Here is a 21,538-nt window from a genome sequence, read left to right on the forward strand (position 1 = left end):
AAAGGCACAAAATATGAAATAAATAATAATTTAAACAGGAAGACGAGACGTTATCCACGGTTATGTAAATTACCTTGAATTCTCTCAAGATGTACTGTGGCATATTGTACTCGGCGATAGGATCAACGACAAAGCACTGGTATCGAACAGAGCGGTCCGAAGGCCAATATTGGTGACATTTTTCCTGTAATAAAATAGTAATATTCAAAATGGGTTCAAAAACGTCAAGTATTAAAATTAAAGAATTAGCAGCAACTTACTCTGCCCATCTCCTTCAATTTAGTAAGCATAACGATGATGGTCGAATTGTGCTCCCAAAGCATTCGCCAGAAATCATCTGTCGTATCAGGCAATGGGCCTTGAGTGGCAATGTAGGCGGCCCTATATCTGTATCCATCAACAAACGAAGCATTGATATAATCTGAGCCATCCCGCGGAGTCAAGCAGACTCGGGTAGACTCGTATGGCAAGATGTGCACCAGTCTATTCTTGTGTTTATTGCATGGCAAGCTAGCGGACACAAATCGGCTAGAATCGGCTTTCATATTTGCGAGCTTTTTAAATTCCAATTCCATTCCAGTTATATTCTCGATCGTATCGATTCGCATCAGTTTCTGAATGTGCGAATGCAAATTACGAGCTGGCACTTCGGTGTCTCCGCAAATAACAGCTTCGAGTAAGGCATCATGGATAAAAATGTACTGGTCTTCTGTTTGCACCATGTAGTTTCGTTGAGCTCGTAAACAAGTCACGTGGCCATAGATGTCTACAGTGCGTTCGTGCCTGGCTCTTTCGAGCATAGAGTCGATAACAATAAAGCATCCCGTACGCCCGACTCCAGCAGAGCAGTGCACGACTAAAGGACCGGCATCAGGAGGGTTCAAAGCACGAACACGGCGTAGAAATTGCAAGAAAGGAGCTGGATGATCAGGTACTCCGTGATCGGGCCACGCAGTGAACTGAAGTTGCTTAATTTCTCGACGCTCAGCTCCCCCGTTTCGAGTCACTTGGAATGTTCTAATACAATAAGTGGCAAGTTCCTGAACTTCTGCGATGGTAACCGTCATCATACCATACGACTCGCTGCCTCGGCTTGGCCAATATTGATCGCACTTAATTCTCGTCCTCTCTTCTAACTTTGTCATCATTACTATTGTGGACGTTCGTAGTTCCCAGCACATTCGCCAGAAATCTGCAAACGTTTCTTGAAGTGGCCCTTGTGTGGCGACGTACGCATTATGTTTGCGGTAACCATCACAATAGTTGGCATTAATGTAATCGCTTCCAAGAATTCCATCGATTGGTTGCAGAATGACGCGACTGTGGTCGTATGCAATTACATTGGCGTAGCGGTTCTTGGGCTTATTTACTTCCATGTTAGAGTGATCCCATGTGAATTGTTGACCAGGTTCTATACTCTCATACTCCTGAGAGAATTTCAGGTTGTCATTAGCTTTTAGCCTGTCAATATGTTCAGATAGTTCTGATATTGGGATCGGAGGATGAGAGATCATAGCTGGTGTTTGGAAGTTTAAGCGCCTCATTTCAACTGGATCGGAAGGCGCGCCAAATCCAATATCAGCAGACATTAAGGGTCGCGTAACAGCCGCTTGGTCGGGAGTTTTACAAGGTTGTCTTCTTCTTTTAACAATGAATAACAGTACTAAACATAACGATAGCATCAACGCTGCTATTATTGGACCTATAACCCATACCATTCCAGCCTCTTTTCTGTTCTCTTCTATTCTAATTTCTGGATCTCCATTAATATCTTTGGGATCTGGTCTCCTCGGTTCTTCACCCGGTGGAGCTTCTCGCATATCCAACGATAAGTATTCTGAGAAAGGACTAGATGTATATAAATGCTTTTGAGGAGTATCGACAACAGCTCTAACGAAAACTCTGTATTTCTTATTTAGATTCAGCTTTCTATTGAGGAAGCCTTCGTACATTTCGTCATTACCGAGATGGAAGGTATAAAGAATATTTCTTTGCAAAAACTTGGCAGCAATATACGGCGCATTTTCATCATCTGTCCGAGCATTATTTTTAATTAAATCTTCGGTTAGGAACTGATCTGGGTTTTTATGGTTATGTGCTTTATCATCTGGTACAACAACTAAATAGTAATGTGATATGGGTCCATATTCTTCAGAGGCTTGAGGTAGAATTACGAGTATTTCATTATCGACAACACCGTAAAAGTCTGGTTTAACCATCGGTTTAGGTGCGGCCATTTGAGTAGTCACCGTTATCGTGGTAGGCGGTCTATATGACTTATCATTAGGTATGGCACTTATATTTACATTGTACGTAGTAAATGGCGATAAATCATTAATTGAATATGAAGTCTTATCATGTTTAACAACAATTTCTTTCTTAAAAATTTCTTGAGTTTGAGTCATTCCTAGAGAATCAACAAATTCTTTTATTGCATTATACGAAATCTTATAGCTAACTGGATTCAAACGTAACGGGGGAGACCACGATAGTGTCATGGAATGGGTGGATACATCTTGAGCTCTAAGATGTAAAGGCACTTCTTCGGGCTTGACTTTAACAGTAACTTTTTCCGACAGCCTTCCTAAACCATCAGCAGTCTTCGCCGCTACTGCTATAGCATATTCGGCGAACTTTTCTAGGTTTTCCAAATCAGCAGAATGTGTAACATGAACAGTTTTCTGCTGCCATTCATCTAAATCCTCTACAGGAGTCATAGTGAAGAATATAACATAACCGATAATTTTCTTTCTCGACGGAACAGGCTCCCACCATACTTCCACACCTGATTCTGATGTTGCAACGGCTTTGACTGACATGGGCGCTCTACCGATGTCCCTTTCAGTATGAGCCGTGATATCCTTACTATACGGGCCGGCACCTTGGTCCGTGTAAGCCCTTACTTTGAACACATAATGGGCATCTTCTTCTAAGCCGGTAAACACTGCTTTTGTGTGTTCGGTAGTTTTTTCAATCAGAGACGATTGGTCTCCTCGCTTATAAAATTGGACGTCATACTTTTTTATTTGGCCACTTCTGTCTGCTCTGATTGGTGGTTCCCATCTAATGCTAATAACGTCTGGAGTTTGGAAATGATAGGTAACGTTACTCGGAGGTCCTTTCGGAGCGCCTTCTGGCGTTAGCCAATACTTGATTGTTTCCTGACCGATTCCAATCGGATTCCTTCCTGCTAATCTAAATTCATACTGTACTCCTCTTTCTAAATCATTAATTCTATGCGAGGTAACTTTGGTTCCGGGAAAATTAATTTCTTCGAGTGGTTGATCCTTGATGCCATATCTCAATCTGTACCCTAAAAGATCACCGTAGGTTTGAGCTGGTTTCGCCCATTCTATTTCAATTGATACTATTGGGTCACGTTCCATAATTCTGAAACAAACAATTTCTTTAGTTTTGCAAAAAAATTACAAATGTGAGTTTTAATTAATTATTCTTCAGTCTTTTCAGCCTCCAGACTGCACCTGTCCAACATGAGCTCAAGTGTACCGTTTAGTTCAGTAGTGAAAAAGGTCAACCTTAATGGTTGCCAACCTAATAAGATTGTCTTATTTATAGGTACTTACTTTAAATTAACAGTCGGTCGGTTTGGAACTCCACCAGGAGTTTTGACAGTTACGGGCGGGCTACGATCACCGTCTCCTTTTCTAGTGAGAGCCGCTACTTGCACACTATACCGAGTGTCCGGTTGCAAGCCAGATACGTTTAACTCCAGAGTGGTGTCATCCATTACGTTAAAACGCATTGGGTCATTGAGAAGACCCTTTCCCTGTTAAAAGAACAATTGAGCGTTGAAGAAAAATAGCAATAGATAATCAAAATGTGAAACAGAAAGATTATTTATTTACCTCTTCCCTAAGTTCTTGAACGTGGACATGATATCCCCTAATAATGCCATTTTTCTCTTTCTCCTGCGGTGGCTTCCACGTTACATGGATCGACGTCGAGTTGATTGAGATAACCTTCACGTCTTGTGGCTCCCCGGGCACTGTGGGCACATAGAAAAAACTTCAGGAAATCTGAGCCTGACCTCTGTTGCACAGACCTAAATGCCCTATCAGCATCTAAGGGAGCGTACTAAAACTACCTTAAGCTTAAGTATTTAGGGGCTAAATTGTAAAAAAGCTTCGACAGCTTATCGGTAAGCGTTGCGGAAAGTTATCGAAAAAATGTTCAAAAAGTGCGGTCGGCAGTCCCGTCGGATATGCTGATAGAGTATTTCGGTCGCGACAGTCCGCCGCTCAGCATCTCGATCGGGCATTTGAATACCAACACACACTGAATCATCTTAACTTTTACGCCCTTTCACATCACCATAACCAATTAAAATCCATTACCTTCCAATCCACATCGTTAAGATCAACTAAAATCGTCAAGCATTACAAAGAGTTAACATTTAGTAAGTCATCTATTAGTAGGTATCCAAAGCAGCGTTACTATATCTAGACATAGTTATCCTGTTATCACATTCTGCAAGGGTTCATTCACATTTAGCAAAAAAGATTTGATGTAACATGTTATTAGAAGGGCACACCAAATCTTACACGGATTAATCAAATCGAGACACAAAAACATGCGTCTTGGAGAACATCACTTGCAGTTTGTTTTAAAAAGGTTTTCAATATATTGTACTAGGAAGAACAAACTACAGAAAGCTTAGGCACAAGCACAAACGCACATAAATAAAGCACTATAGTCAATTATACTCACTCTTCAGAGCTGTACGGGTTACCAGCGGCCCATACAAAGTCAGTGACGAGAGAAAAAAGAGAAAACGCATTCAAATACATTTAAGATAAATTGTGCGAACATTGCAGGGCGAACGGAACTACTAAGTGAGAGATTACGAGTAGAACGCTTGTCGGCAAATAGGGGTTTTCTTATTTCACTTCCTCGTCAATTTTGAGCTCTTTTTAGGAGGCGTATTCTGGTTAAGCCGCTTGGGACTTCGACGCCAGCTACGGTAGCGTGCATTGCCCTTTTCTGCTCACAATTTATTTAGCATGAGGTGAAATGTGTCTCGAATACGGGCTTATCACGAACACAGTAGCATCGTACTTATTAAAAGTAATATTTGAAAATTCAACATTCTAGTGAGCAGTAGAAGGCAGGCACGTAGAGGAGAATTTTTTGATGTCCCTTGGCGTAAGGCGGTTCACTCACACGCACATGTATTGATTAAGGCGACGGCGCCGGTCTATGTGTGTGTGCTTCATCAGTGTTGTCTTGTTTTCTCTGAGCGCCGTCTGCTGCTCATGTGTGTAGTCCCCAGTGTTGGTATCCACAGTGATGTTTGTGAAGGTGTCAGTGTCATTGTCCGTTGGCTGTGGGTATATCTTCAAAGAACTGTTCAGTATAAAAATAGATTTTAATATAAAAGGATCTGAAGCCGAACTGTCTTTAGCGTTCCCTTGTTTCCGTTCGTTCCTCGTCAACGGCAATAGCGTACGCTATGCGTATTTTGTATGTCACAATATATTCTAGTGTTCATGCACGACGATAGTTCGATAGAGTATACAGAAGATAGAGGAAGAGAAAAGTCTACTGGCAAGAAGTTATAGCTTTAGAGTGAGACAGATATAGAGAGATAGAGGGAAGGAAGTAGAAATAGCGCGTAGTCTAGACCGAGCTGAGCAGTTGGGGTAAAGGCAAGAGCGTGGCGGACCTGATCCCTCGGATTCATTTCGAGTGGTTTCACTTTACGATAGATCTTCAGGATCATCGTTAGTTTAATCCGCTGCCTTTCTGCTAAGAGTAAAGTGGGATAGTATAGTGAGTAGAGAATAGTTGTGAGTAGTATAGTAGCATGCGCGCGTGTCGTGTGGGACGGTATTGGTATTCAAATGCGGCGCTCGGGCCGTAGTGCGTGTTGGGCTTATTGACCGAGGACCCGCTCAGAAACAGAGCCTCATTTCCAACTTAGCGATATAAAAGTCGTATCGAGTCGACAGACCAGACAGATGCAAAAAAGGATGCGAAAAAATTTGACTGAGCCTTTGAATTGCATGAGATCACTTGAGAACGCAAATGTATGCTCTAGACGTCGACGTTATCTAAATTTCTATGTCTCTGGTCTACTGAAGGACTTGTACATCGTTCGTAGTCTCTCGCATCTCAGCAGGTCCAACGGCCGTATCTTGTCGTGCCACGCACTCGCTCTCTCACCTTGTGTCGTCGCTAGTTGTGCTGAGTGCTCCTAAAAGTGCTATTCTTACTTCACACAAATTTAAAAATATCTCTCGCAATCTGTGTTCCGCAAGACAAACCTATCAGGTGCCCAGTGAAATTAATCGAACGAAAAATAGTGCTGTGTCGTTAAAGAAAGCATGCAAAATTGTGTATATATGGCTAAATACTCAACAACTGTGCGTCAAAATCAATATAACGGTGCCGTCGACACTATACCAGGTGCAATAAAAATTTGCATTTCAGTGAGTGCCATCTTTAGCGGATCAACGGACGACGCATCGGTGCGATGCGCCATCAGATCAAATCATTACATGTGACAAGTGAGTGGAAATATCAATCTATGCCGCATCGGGCGAAATAGAGTGAAACCAATAGTGTTCATACATTAGAGTTCATCGGCAAGCATATTAAGATTGGTTACGAGAATTAACCTCCTTCATTAGAATCCTGCTATATGCTCATGAGAAAGAAACAAAAGAAAAAATTACATTAGTAATCTTGGTAGTAATATCTATTCAGAAATTCAAGTACGATCTTATTCATTAACTAAGGCAAAGTGATTTATTATATAAGGGTCCCACCACCAATTCAGAACGAACAAACATTTGCATATCAAAATTATTTCGGCGAGAATCGGCGCGAACGGAAATAATTTGGGAGTATTTTAAGGTATGAAATTGCTTGTGAGTGTTCGCGTATATTCATTAACTCGCTAAATTATCTCCACTCTGCCGATACTGATTCAACTACAAAATCATTCATAATTAATTGAATGTGAATTGACATCAAGATTAATATTAAAGATAGGTATTAAATGATTTTGTAGTTTCCATTTTACCACCCTCCAGTAGCGATCCAGAGCCTTAACATAACAATGGTTTTAGTAAAACAAGAAATATTTTATGATATCAATGACAAAAGATATAAATGAAGCGTCAAAAGATTGAGATCGCGAGTCGTCTCCAGCTTTCGTTGATGGCTTACTGTAGTATTGAATACTGAATATTTTAACTTTATAAAAATATCAATATCAATCCTTCGAACGTTTCATTGCAATGTGAATGCATAGAATAATTTAATGTTATTTATATTTTTAGAGGATGGTTTTGTCAACTCAATTTTATCGAGAACATTATTATATCATGAAATTTTTGATGATGTTAGCAGTAACATATTTCGATAATGTGATAGATTTATAATTATTTCACGAATGTGAAATGATTGATATTATTTCCCATAAAATTGAGTATGTTTTCGTTGTTAGTGAATGATGTACCGTGGCAGGAAACGTACCGTCTTCGTGCGTGCGAACGGTGACTGGGTAGGAAGCAGGGCCGTCGCCCACACTGGTGCCGGCCAGTACCCAGATGCGGTATTCGGTCCAACGCCTCAGCTCGTCCAGCACGAAGCTCGTCTGGTTCAGCTTCACCACGGTAGCTTCCGAGTCCCCCCTCCCACTTTCCACGCAAAGCAGTTTGTAGTAGGCGATCCTTCCGTTCGCCCGTTCAGCGGGCGGCGGTTGCCACGACACTCGAATAGCAGTCGGCGAAATCGCAGCCGCAGTCACATTCATAGGTGGCGCTCCGGGAACTAAACAAGCTCAATATGTAAGACAAAACCCAGAAACCCAGTCCCCACCGAGTTTCAGCACCCGAAATGCGACCCGACCGATGCAATCACTGAATGCTAGTGTTAACGAAATGTAAATGTGCCCAGAAATGAAAAGTTGTAATAATTAAAATCTTCGTTAAAATAAAATCCAGCATGCAATGTGTGGTGGTGTGTAGGATCCGCTCGCCCATACGTCTCTACGTGTCATCCGTCACACTTTCTCCTGTCGGAAGAAAATTGTGATCATTATGTTCTATGACGGCACGAACAGCATTTTCGGTGTGCGCGATTTTTCACGGAGCGGATTTTGCTCGTTTATCCGTCCGGATGGATTAAACGTCCGGAAAGTTCGATGTTGTTCGTGACGCTGCAGTTGTTTAAAAATAAAAAAAAATATTGTCCCTCGAGGCGTTGCCTTGTCGGATACAAAACATACGAACGACATAAAGCTACTAGTGATACTGGCACGGTGTACGCATCGATCGTGACTTTGTTGCCGTTCAAATTTTATTTAATAGTGTCGATGAGTACACGGTGCCGTGTCAGACGAATTTACGATTACAAAACACATATTATCGTGATATAAAACTTGGTGCTTGTGCTGTATATTACTGGCAGCGTGCCGGGCAGGTGCTCTTATGTGAAATATTACAGTAGGAATTACCTGGAAAACCCACAATCGGTTCAGACTTTACTTTCGCACTATTACTTGATGCGGTTGGGAACGGACTTTACTATAGAACTATACGATACAAGTAACAATGTAAGAATTGGTACAACCGTTTTGCTCAAATCTTTTCAATTTATAGCGTGAATACAAAGGAAGATTTCTGGATTTGATTTAAGACGCCAATAATTATTAATACAAAGGCGATAAAGCTAGACCGGGATTATACCTACAACAGGCTCAGGCCTACAATAAACTGGTGATGGTGACATATGACGGTATAGAAAAAAGTAACGAACAAAATGTAAAGTGGTTAGATAATCACCTGAAGGTTAAAATACTATCAATCTACGGGATTCTCAAGGCTGCGATCTCTTCAGAAAATAGCTCTTCTAAAATTCCCCAGGCATAGCAGCGTGAGTTTTGTCTGACGGTGTGTGGGATCAGAAAATCTAATATGTTTCTACGCATTATAGGTACCTACGCAGCGCATTTATATGAAAATGGGGTTATTACGCTAACCAGAAATCCTTGCGGATTATAGCGAGTGTACTCGTAAGCTTACAAACTTTCAGATACTAAACGAAGAGGAAATTCGTAGGAGAACCAATGTTTACGATTCTGTCCACACGATCGTGCAAGCTAAAGCGGTAAGTACTGGGCCAGGCTATCTCAATCGCAGAGTTTATGTCTGCGTGCAGATGTATTATGGAGTGGAGACTGCGTACCGCGTAGGACAACTTTTCTATGAAGTGGTTATAGTAGGTGTTAGCGAGCCAAGATTTAGGCCGTAGGCTTGCAAGCTCAGGCAGCTGAACCATCAAGGCACGAAACACGACTTGTTGCGTCACAGCGTGTTCCCAGTTAAGTTACTTTTCGTTAGTTGGGTTTAATGTTACATAAGGAACAAGAACAAAAAAAGCGAAGATGACGTAGTGTGGGTTAACAATTGGCTGCAAGAAAGACAACGCTGCCTCATTTAAATTAACTTGCAGAACTTATTGGAGATGCAAATAATTTTCGAAAATCTTTGAGGATGTCCGAGGAAGTGTTTATGGAGCTGCTAGGTTTGGATCCTCTGATAAAAAACAAGATATAACTACCTACCTCATTTTTTCGATGTTTGAAACTTTATTTTTATAGCCTCTGCTGGTGTAGTCACGGACAATCATGTTATTAGTACGAATTCTAGCACAATCTTGGGACGATATGAAGGTTTGAATTTTGATATTATTATCGCTATTTTTCATGAAAATATTATCGGCTCGCCAGACAGGCTTATCTACTGCCAGATTTTAAAGCATGTACAAGCCAGCGAGCAAATTCCCCAATTTTTAAGACCGCGGTATTTAGGCCTACCTAACTCCATTGCCGGATTATACCTTTGGTTTGTGGGCTCAAAGTTTCTGTCCTATCATGTAACTGGATCTAAGTCGTTTTAGTTTGGAACTGTTTGTTACTATTCCTTGTATATCGTACCCGTAGACGTAAAGTCCGTTCCGAACGTGCACACACTCACGCCACACTCATGGTGTCGGTGTGAGCGACATACCGTATTGTTTGGTGCGCACGGCGATGGGCGGTGTGGTGGCTCCCTCGCCGCGTTGTGACCTCGCTGCCAGCCAGATGTAGTACAGCGTGTTTGGGTATAGGCCGTTGAGGGTGTACGATTCTGTTATTGGTATCCGCCTGTGTACGGAGAAAATTAGATAAGTAAAAGTTAGAGTCAGTGTAAACAATGGAGTAGAGTGGAATGAAATGGAGTGGAGTGGAATGGTGTGGAGTGGAATGGAATGATGTAGCGTCGAGTGGAATCGAGTCTTTTTGATAACTAAGTAGGTATCTACTACTACTATAGTGTTAAAAACAAAGGAAGCGAACCGCCGCCATCTCCGCCTCTATACTAAAGGAAACAAAGCTTGGTTTGAGTAAGACGCTGTACTTTGGCCCCACTTACCTCTGCAGTGCGGTGCGCCTAAGCTACAATTTTAAACTGAGAGGAAGAAGTAGAAGAGAAAAACTCACAGTGAAAGGAGGTAAAATAAACTCCAATATATAAACTTAGGGGAAAAAAGTACATCCGTTATTTTCTTAAGTGAATGTTAAGTTTTTCGTTTATTTAAATCTTGTATTTACTTTTGCCATTTAAACTCTCGAAAAGTTTATCTTATCAATTGATCGTCGTTATCTTATCGAGAAAACCTCCAAATAACTTTTAAATTTTCTAAGAAAATTCCTATTGAGTTTCAAAGTAAGTATACATCATCATCATCATCATCATCATTAACCAATAGACATCCACTGCTGGACATAGCTCTCTTGTAGGGACTTCCACACGCCACGGTCTTGCGCCGCCTGGATCCAGCGGCTCCCAGCGACTCGTCTGATGTCGTCTGCTGCGTCTTCCGGTGCGAGGTCGCCATTCCAGCATAAGTATACAGAAAAAACAATATTTAGAGCTGTTTGGAACTTCATACTCATTTTATTTCAAATCAATGTTAAGCCGCTCGTTATAAGAGGGCATCTCTTTCTAAATATGGTAAAGATAAATATTTATTCGGGAAACAATGGCCATCTAGATGTAAATTTATTTAACAACTCGCTATAACTCACACTCAAAAGCTCATACGCATCTAAAATTCCCATAATCTAAAAACACATTGTTGATTTATTAATTCTTTCAGATTATGTAACATGTTTTTAATATTTTTGTAGTATAACGTATTTTTTTGCATTATTCTATAACTAAACATACATAAGCTAGTATAAGGCCATGTTACTTTAAATAATTAAAATAGGAAGTAAAACTGTGATCTATGTTAGAAAGAAATGTTATATAACATGTTATGTTATATAATAATCAATATCGCAAGTACCGCATCGACAACTTTTGGAGATTTTCAGAACATAGCCATTTTAACACGTAAAAAATTTCTATAATTTGTGTCGATTTTCAAAACTTACTTTCTATGGTGCTCCTTAGCGTAAGTGTCGTTCCAGTACAACTCATAAGATACTATGTTGTCGCCAGCGTGCGCTGGTCTCTTCCAGTTGAGCGTGACAGACGTCTCTCCAGCTTCCACTGCCACCAGGTTTGATGGTTGGGACGGTACACCTAGAGGTTACAAATAAGTAAGTAAAGGAATACTAACTTTTTGTACCAATCGATTACATCTTTGTATTGTATTAGTGGTTATAATATTACGGTGTTGGTTGAATTTTTAATCTTTGCACTTGTTTTTATGATATGATAAGTACAAACATAATAGGTACAGAATATTTATGACAGAACAGTTAGTGGGGTAGATAAAACTGAAATCTAGAATTCAACTCACCTACGCGTACCCTACATTGGCTATTTAACCGTCCTTGCAGATCTAGGTAGCTTGTTTGAATTCTGGAGTGATCCAGCGGGAAGCTGCACCAGCTGTCTCAATTCAGAATAGTAGACTTAGATTACTTATTCTAAAGTCTTGGTTCCGACTTAAAAATCGATGTAGCATGACCCAGCCCTACATGATGTTATGGATTATATATACATTGAACACAGGAAGTCAGCTATTTGCCCCTTAATTTATCGATTCCTATGTAAAACATTGTTAGTGATCTTGCTAAGGATAATATGACAATTAGTACGTACGTCCCCAAAAAAGTAAAAACTAGCAGTTTACTAGCTGTTTGATAAAATAAACTTTTAACTGTACCTTGTTGTGTTTTGACTTGCACGGGAGCAGATATAGGCCCGGGACCCACTGAAGTGAATGCTTGAACTCGTATCGTATACACCGTGTGCGGGGTCAACTCGCTGATGGTAGTTAGGTGGTTGTTGTCCATCTGTATAGACACAACGGGATTAAACAACCAACTCCAATTCATTACATATAATGTGAATTTACTATATTTTGTATATTATGGAAATTAATTTAGATTTTACCGGGATATAGAGTAACGAAGTCAAAATAAAGTATGCGTAGACTTGTGAACCTCCTCGTTCATTTAAAGATATAGATAATTGAATAGACATCATCCTAGGATTCCTAGGATATACTTAGTTGTACCTGGGTTTAGATCTCAGCTCAAAATGTCACAGCAAACGAAGTATGTGGCGCAGTCAGTAGGATATTATCATGGATGGAGAATTATTTGGATCATTATAAGATGTTCAGTAGTACATCAATATGACTTACCATTTGTGAATGCCACGATTGCAATGACTGAGATGGATCCGACGTATAGAAGATTTTGTAGCCCTGAAACAAGAATATTTTAATGTGATTATCTTTGAAAGCTTATACTAAATGCAGGTAAATTGCTTAAAAGATATATTATAGCGTTTTCCTTTACATTTATACTTATTTATTTTTATAGAGTCTGCTGTATTTTTTGCAAAAGGGGTTTTCAAAGTTCAGTTATTAAGTACTATATTATAATATAACGTTTCTTTTTTATGGTAATTGTATAAATAAATTAGTTATGATATTTGTGTATTTGTTTGTGATTATGCAATATACATTAAATTGTTGCACTTTGCCATCCCCTCTACAAAATTATTTTATAAATAAGGTTGCCTTTGCACGTTTTTAAAAATTTTCATTGGTTTTTCTTTTCATTGTAAGTTTTATCTTATTTGTGTAGGAATACAAAATCTATCTACCTAATATTAAAGAAACTTAAAGATTTAATGTCTGAAAATATAGTTTAAAAATATGGTTTACAGGTTAATACGTCACTGAAGATATTTGTTATCATGTTATACTTACCGTAACTTGCCCATTCGGCGTTTCTGGTTCATCCCATTGTATCACCATAGTACTGGAACTTAATGGACGAACTTGAACGTTTCTGGGCGCTGAACCGGGTTCTGAAATAGAAAAGAAACAATTAGTATAGTTTTATTAATTATCACACGGAACAGAAAGAACAGCGTGAATTATCACTTGTATTAAAAAGAAACGAAGTTATTATTAAATAATTATTATATAGCTGTTCTAAAAGTGACAGTATTAAATATGCCGAGAAGTTTCATCTATATTACTTAATCATGTAAATGGTAAAACTACTCTCTATTCCTAAGTGTATAAAATATAATTAAGATGCTCTGAATTACATCGTAGCGCTTATTGGTAAATAATTTAAATAATAAATAATTTACAAACAAGAAACAGCGTTGTATTTTGGTATATGGGTCCTTACAACTGAAATCGGGCGGAACGAATAAAATAATCATCGGATTATTAGCCTCTTTTGTCCAGTACTTGAGTCAGAATTTAAAAGACCATCATAACTCATACTAATCATAATAACGCTCAAAACAGCGCAATATAGCATTAAGTCGGGGTCCATTTTATCTCAATTAAATGCGTTCACAAAGAAAACACAATAACAATGCAAAATGGGATGATAACGAAATGCAAAGATCTTCAAAGCAGTATTTGTGAACGGCCCCGCGACATGAAAAACGGGATAGATCCCCGTCGATGTTTGACAATACTTAGTGGGAATTAAACGATAAAAGTTTAGGAATGCTGTCGGCTGTAATATTAGCCTTTCTTATTATAAGACAACCGATAATATTAGCAACGGGTAACTAAAGTCGATGAACCAGTAAAACGGATCATTTATGCAGCACAGACATCTAACTAAAAAAATAATCTTACAAAAATAGAAAAATCCAATTCTCGTACCTGAATTTTGACGGAGAGAAGGAACATACGAGAGAATACGCGCTAAAGTAAAAGTCAGTGGGCCTCAAGTTAGTTTAAAACCAGAACAGCTGTGGCTTTTATAATCTACTAGCTCTAGAAGCTTCTGCTAACTACCACTTAAAGTAGTAATCCATATCCATACTAATCCATATTAATATTATAAATGCGAAAGTGTGTCTGTCTGTCTGTCTGCTAGCTTTTCACGGCCCATCCGTTCAACTGATTTAGACTAAATTTGGTACAGAGATAGCTTGCATCCCGGGGAAGGACATAAGCCCGGAAAATCAAAGAATTCCCACAGGATTTCTAAACATCTAAATCCACGCGGACGAAGTCGCGAGCATCATCTAGTGTTTAAATATTATTTTGACATTTTCATACAAGACTTGTATAAAAATGTCAAAACAATATTAAAACAGTAGTAGGGCTCTCGGACGAAAAACGGTCGACAATGTTACTTTAGATTTAGATTATTTACAATCAGCCTGGGACACAAAAAACGGGGCATCACTCGATGAGATAGAGTGATGTGTTCGATGTTTATATTACTGAGTGAGAACGAAACAATAAAAGTTGAGGGGCGGTGTAATATTTAAACGCTATAATCTCGTTGAGACCAACTCGGGTCGCTGCCTAGCTCAAGAACTTTCCTTTATTTGAAACGTAAAGAAAATACCAAAGAGAAAAAGAAGCAGTGGAAACAATTTTATTTGCCTGTAGCGACGTTTTCATTACCATCTCATCAGTCGCCCTTTTTATTGTCTGTCTTGTGACACCGCCGTAATTTAAAGCGGGACAAGTCAAATTTAATAATATTTACGTCACTGAAATTGGACGTGATAGCTTCTCGACGAAATTACGAGCGCGTTATATGTTTAGAATTATATTGTTTACGATTCTTTGTATTTGCTAGTTATTTTGGTTAAAATGCTTCCTTTTTTTGCTTGGCTTTGGTATTGCCAGCATTTTATAAAATATTGCTAACAATAATACAAATTACACAATTTCCAGAATTTGTTTATAAAATTTGCGTTTGTTTCTAAGTTGTAGAAAGATTAATTTTAAAAGAACGTGTTTATAAAAATGCGATCAAACCATTTAACATAACATGTAAACAAAGTATGGTTTTATAAAATTTTAGTAGCCTAGGCTATATAACAACGCGTTTATAACAACGTTCAATAATGTAGGACTTGTTATATAACATTTTTATATAACATGTTACAAGACCTGAATGCACCTTAATTTTTTTTTTGCAAAAATTAAAGGTCTTTAAGAACGCTTCTTTTATTCACTTATTTCACCTAAGTAGTTAGGTAAATCGGTAATACAAAATTTACAAGTAACTTAGTTTAATAAGTAGGAATTTGTTAACGAACACCTGAGAGGACTGAACTTAACTCACAGGAAGATAAGACCATTTAACCTTTACAACTATGTACTTAGATGGTGATACAGTAAAGTTATATTTATGTTACTGGTACGTAAAATTAAGGACATTATAACGCTATCATCACGCATTGTCTGTCTAAGTCATAAGTTTATACTCACTGGCACCTCCATATAGGGAATCCACTGCAATGATGCAAGACAGAAAAAACAATATTAGTTCAATGATAAAAAGAAAATCTATAACACTCATCACACAGTGCGTTAGCAGAAACGGGTTGGGTGGTGAACATTTGACCGTAGGTTCAGTACGCTTAGTATGAGATTTTATGTCACACCAACGTTGATAGTATTCGAGTGTCGAAAACCTCCCGCATTATAGTAAATCTTCTTCTTAATTGGATCTTAATTGCCTTGTTTTAAAACTCAAGTTAGTCTACACATCTACAGCCAGCGCTCCAAGCGGAAACGTTGCGAAATTAAAATCAGTGGCATTAAATTTTTGACTTCAATTCAAGGCTCTTTAGGTCCATTTTACTTTGACGGTATTGTGTTTCGATTCTCGAATTCTAGCAACGTTTGGTGAGACATTAAATTGTATACTAAGCGTACAGGACGCCGATAGACTAACAGACTACACAGATATATCGGAAGACAGTTTAGCCAGATAATTCCTATCTGTTATCTGTCGATAAGTTACTGAACTGAAGACAGCTGGGCGTCCACGGTTAGGTAGATACTATTACAAATTATAAGTAGATTCAGGAAAGAAAGTATGATTCTATATTGGATTGAACTACCTTCAGGTTGCGCATAGATGTTTGTAAGTCGACTGACTTATAAGTCAACTGACTACTATTACTAATCCTGGTTAACCATCTTATGAACGAAATCAATTAAAATATTGGTAATCTCATCATCACCATCATCAACCGATAGACGTCCACAGCTGGACATAGGTCTCTTGTAGGGACTTCCACACACCACGGTATTGCGCCGCCTGAATGCAGCGGCTCCCTGCGACTCGTCGGGGTCTTCCGACGCTGCGTCTTCCAGTGAGAGGTCGCCATTCCAGCACCTTTGGTAATCTATTTGCCCAAATACATCGATGCCCAACTGTTACTTAGCAATATTTTTATTTGTCAAAAAAGACCACACAATCTTTGACAAATAACAACGTTCCTAAGTAACCTATCTACAGATTACAGATAGGATTGATTATTATTAATTTCGGCTGTTACACTATTGACCGATAAAAGTCTGTAGTCTGCAGGAGGAGTCTGTAGGGACACTAACCATCGCTATAACAAAAGAATGGTGCATGAATATAGAAATAAAAATGCGCACTACCTCTAAGTTCTACGGTTAACAAAAAAAATAAATGTGCAAAAGAAATAAACCCATTTCAGAATTCCATTCAGAAGCGAACTTACGCGAAGCGGCGCGGCAGTTGTTGTAACGTCGCGTTAAAATGCGTTCGCATGAAAAGACGATCAAAACAATCTTAGAATAAAGAAATCAGCGCAAGAAAACAAAACCTATTTATTTACCGAATTGAAAGCAATGAAAACAATCACTGATAATAATAATTAATTATAATACATAATTATCGCAACCGTAAAGGCTCATTTTCATTAGTCGATAATTCAATCGATATATCGATACCTTGTAAACTTGTAAGAGTCGATTCACATTGACAAGAGTCTAAAATGAATCTATTTACATAGCATATTGACCTATCTATCTTCACATCGTATTGCACAAGTCTTTACAGAAAATACGACGAAAATATAGACGCGTTCAAGCAGTAATTGATCGTTGCAAAACGTACATCCGCGATCGTTCGAACATCTCAAAAAGTTGTGTGCAGTAGTGCATGTTTTGTATTATGCTTGACTGTTCGGTCTCGTGTATGACACTGAAAAGAAGTCATAACTGCTTCAAACTGCCCATGTGTCATTCTGATTGCATATCCAAGGTATGATAAATTATTGTGGTTCTCAGATTAACTTGTTATAATATCTTACAGATTCCCATTCTCTAGGTAATCTGTTGCTATCCGAAGCATAGTATCCGAGTAGGTGAAGCTGAGTGAAGGGATGACGAATTGAGTCTTTTAGCGTACCTACTACATTTAGATAACTTTGCATCAATGGACACCCATTTTTAAATGGTTCGAGTAGGTATATTTCGTATTGTTTTCTTTTCATATCAGAGAACATACCCGAAATTCTGCGTGCGTTTCTTAAATCTCCCGCACCCCAAATGCGTTCCATATCGACAAATAAAAAACGAGCCTTAGGCGAATAAGATAGGTAATGAAATCGAAACAAGCGAATGATGTATGTTATGAAGGAATGATTTTTTTTTATTAAGAAATAAATGACGACGACACAAAAACTTTTTTATAAAGTAGAGTTGAAAAAATGTATCACATACAAATAGGTACAAACTGGATATCAAATAATTGTTATATCAGGTTAATTAACAAAATATTAGATAAGATTGCATTATTTTATTGTAATACTTACCTACTGAAATTAGTTTTGGAGTTTTTTTTTTCCAATGAATAAAGCTCATAGCTCATAAGAGCTACCCTCGTGCCTCGAGCCTGCCTCGCCTCGTGCGATTAGTGTTCTTTATATGGACTTCTATGGATAAACGCTCACTACATCAGCGTCAGCGAACGAGTCGATCTACTGACGTGACGTTACGGAGTTCATGTAGTGAGCGTATCCCATATAAAGAAAGAGTACTAACAGCACGCAGCGAGGCGATGCAGGCCGGATGATGGGTGGTTCTAATGAGGTATGACCTTAATGAGGAGATTAGGAAAAAATCAGATTAATATCAAAATTCAGTAAAAAACCCTTTGCCACCAAACCCAATACTTGTATAGTACGCGACAGGTCGTAATAGCAATCGGGGAGGGAACGCTTTGTACACCCGCTCAACCCCCGCGCTAATGGTACGATTACACCTATCGAGTAGTGAAGCGAGACAGCTTAAAATGTCACTCGGCCGAGACAGTGCTGTGGCTGAGAAATTGTGGCGAAATTGCAGAAATTGCACTCGTTAAAGTGTTTATACCAACCGAGTACTCGGCCGAGGACACTGACTTGCCACTGTACTCGTTAGGTGAAATCGTACCATAACGGGGTGCGGCGAGCGCGAGTGAAATGCGGGTGTGCGGGACGTTATACCCCGATGGTCAAGTCATCCTGTCGCGGACTATAATATGTGTTAAACAGTTTTAGTGATGTGTCCAGTAGGTAAACAGTCCAGTTGTAAGGGTCAAACACAGTTCACGATGAACATACCAGTTTCTCCCGTGGTGATGACCGCAGGCGACGAAGGCGGCCCTCTCCCGATGTTGTTGACCGCTATCACATACATCTCATATTCAGTGTAGGGCGACAGGTTCGTCACAGAGTAGTATTGCGTGATCACTCCCGATATCTCGCTGAATGCCTGTACATTTAGAAAGTTAATACATAAGATTATTAAGAAACTATGCACAGGGAAAGAAAACCATGTATAAGAGAGTAAAATTAATCACCAGTGGTACAGTATGCGGCTGATAGCAGATTTGTAGAGCACTGTCTCTGTCATTGAAACCGACAAAACGTCATGTAGGTATGATTCACAGAGACAACGCTCTACAAAGCCAAAATGTAATTTTAGAAGAGAACAAATACGGAATTTAATCTTATAAAAATTACACATAGGTACGTTACAACATACGTTTTGCCCCCAGATATTCAGATACATACTTTAATTATAGTTTAATTTACGCATTCAATGATTTTGACGTATTCCTTACACCGAAAATCCGATTTCATTTTTATTTATTCAATGTGGCTTATTCCGTTGTACACAATCTCCACACTTCTAAATCTATTGCTATCCGTTTCATAATGTTGCTTGCGGAAAAGGATAGCACTAGATTTAGACCTGTTAATTTAGTTTAGTTTAGAGATTGTGTACAAGAGAATCGGTCCCATTGTTCCTTCAATAATAACGTTTTTTAAGAAATGTGTACTTGGGTTCAACGGGATAGTCCAATTTCGACCAGAATCAGTACCAATTTAACTTTATGCTTCTTTTTAGTTTGAAGAAAAGCTGTGTTACACACCTGATTCGCATATTTTGGCTTGTACTGAATGACGTAATACTGGGGGTCTTCAAGTCCACTGTACGTCCACGCCAGTCGCACTGTGGTGGCCGTGATTTCTGATGCTCTCACTTCAGTCGGTGGTCCCGGCAGCGCTACAAAATTACAATGTTATTATTATTTTCTTTCAAAATATCATCAGCGTCACGATTGACCTATCGCCAGCCGACTACTGGCCACAGTCCACCACGAGATGGAGAACTCAGGCATGCAGTTTTCCTCACGATTTTTTTCTTCACTGTTTAAGCAAGTGATATTTAATTGCTTTAAAAGCACATAAATTCAAAAGTAAGAGGTGCGTCATCGAACCCTACTCATTCTCATCCGTTCTCAGTAGTGCCGGCAATGGGTTGATCGTGATTACGTAAGTCATAGACGAAATAAATAAGGGTCGTTTTCTCATGAAAACACGTGTTTTTGAAGGATAGTTTTCAACAATTACGCAACTTGCCGAATTAATCGAAGTGGGCTCACACGAGGTCGCCTACTAATATACAATATCGTTCGTTATTCACAACGTCGAATGGAGAATTTATTAATATTTCATGTTTTCCTTTTAATCCGGGCCCATTTTGTAAAATCCGTGCCGCGGCGACGTTGTCCTTAATCAAGAATAAATATGCCCGAAAATATGTAGCAAAACGGAGAGTTTGTTTAAAACTTTTAACAGCCCAAAGGCTAAATAACTCAAACCCTATTCCTTAATCCCTTTTCCGAATAATGCTGAGGAAATGGGCAGAGCAACAATAATTAATCATTAATCAAGGCGACATTCGTTTGTCTCCGGGGCTTCGCGCAACTTCGGGCCCCTTTCAATTATGAATTATAACACTAACTCATAATGGATGTCTCCGACTTGCCGCAATTTATCAAATTGATTCTCTTAAATCCCTCAAGTGTTTACGTCGCGGTCTTATCATTGAAGATCAATACGTTTTGAGAACCCAAGTTAAAAAAGTGATTTTGAAAGGTACCGGATATAAAAAGGAAAGTCCTGACTCACTCACTGACTGAATCATCAACGCCCAGCCCAAACCCAGACTTAAAAAGCTGAAAGCACTCTTTATAATGAAGACAACAAATAAGTCGGAGCGATTTAAGTATTACATAATCTCGAAGGTAATCTGGGACCTGCCATTGCATAAACATTACATGCGTGGTACTCAGGTTCTTATCTATGAATTTCTTAAGATGAATTAAAACAATGGGCACAATGCTCATAAATAACTATATGGACGGCGTATATTTTTTGTAAATATAAAATTTTTAGCGCTATGTTTTTCTACATGTAAATATACATATATTTATTTTTCTTTTTTATTTAAATACTGTTAAATTGTATATTGTAAATATATTATAATAGTAATAAAATAAAAATTACAATATAAGTTCAGTCCAGGAAAAGAAACTGGACTTTGCACAAGTACAGTCAATTTACATAGGGTTTTAATATAAATATTATGATTTATTAGATGCCTATTCGGGAATCAATGTTTTAAATTATTTATTTGGGTGATCGTTTGTTGCGATTTGAATAATAAAATCAACTATCTATAATACTTTGCGGTCGACCCCGCTCTCGCAACCTTTCCTGAAAGTATTAGCATAAATTATCATTTATTCTTAGAAATTGTGAGTTAAATTGAGTCAGTTACTCATCTTTGTAAATTTGATGGCAGAGGATAAAGATTACATTTTTAAACGAAGTAAAAATAAAATTTAACGTTTTACATTTGGTGACGGGTTCGTGTTCCCATCGCTATCCCATATTATCATTGACTAATA

At 38.6% G+C, this 21,538-nt stretch overlaps 1 protein-coding gene across 9 annotated transcripts in view; it reads right to left on the reverse strand.

Moving 5' to 3' along the window:
* Lar (tyrosine-protein phosphatase Lar) overlaps nucleotides 1-21,538 on the reverse strand; it is a 566,012-nt gene that overhangs the window by 9,006 nt on the left and 535,468 nt on the right. For 3 of the 9 annotated variants that reach the window (XM_034975408.2, XM_069503055.1, XM_069503056.1), the window contains 13 exons: nucleotides 19,715-19,848; nucleotides 18,900-19,050; nucleotides 15,742-15,765; nucleotides 13,246-13,346; nucleotides 12,673-12,735; nucleotides 12,190-12,319; nucleotides 11,450-11,600; nucleotides 10,038-10,174; nucleotides 7,501-7,797; nucleotides 3,867-4,006; nucleotides 3,585-3,787; nucleotides 261-3,390; nucleotides 74-184 (listed from right to left, as the gene is read on the reverse strand). In XM_034975408.2, the coding sequence (XP_034831299.2) occupies nucleotides 74-184; nucleotides 261-3,390; nucleotides 3,585-3,787; nucleotides 3,867-4,006; nucleotides 7,501-7,797; nucleotides 10,038-10,174; nucleotides 11,450-11,600; nucleotides 12,190-12,319; nucleotides 12,673-12,735; nucleotides 13,246-13,346; nucleotides 15,742-15,765; nucleotides 18,900-19,050; nucleotides 19,715-19,848 (4,772 nt within the window). The remainder of the gene's footprint in view (nucleotides 1-73; nucleotides 185-260; nucleotides 3,391-3,584; nucleotides 3,788-3,866; nucleotides 4,007-7,500; nucleotides 7,798-10,037; nucleotides 10,175-11,449; nucleotides 11,601-12,189; nucleotides 12,320-12,672; nucleotides 12,736-13,245; nucleotides 13,347-15,741; nucleotides 15,766-18,899; nucleotides 19,051-19,714; nucleotides 19,849-21,538) is intronic. The other 6 variants (XM_034975410.2, XM_069503057.1, XM_069503060.1 and 3 more) reach the window with 3 other exon arrangements.

Source organism: Maniola hyperantus, chromosome 14, assembly GCF_902806685.2.
Source record: "Maniola hyperantus chromosome 14, iAphHyp1.2, whole genome shotgun sequence".
Classification (NCBI taxonomy): Eukaryota; Metazoa; Arthropoda; class Insecta; order Lepidoptera; family Nymphalidae; genus Maniola; species Maniola hyperantus.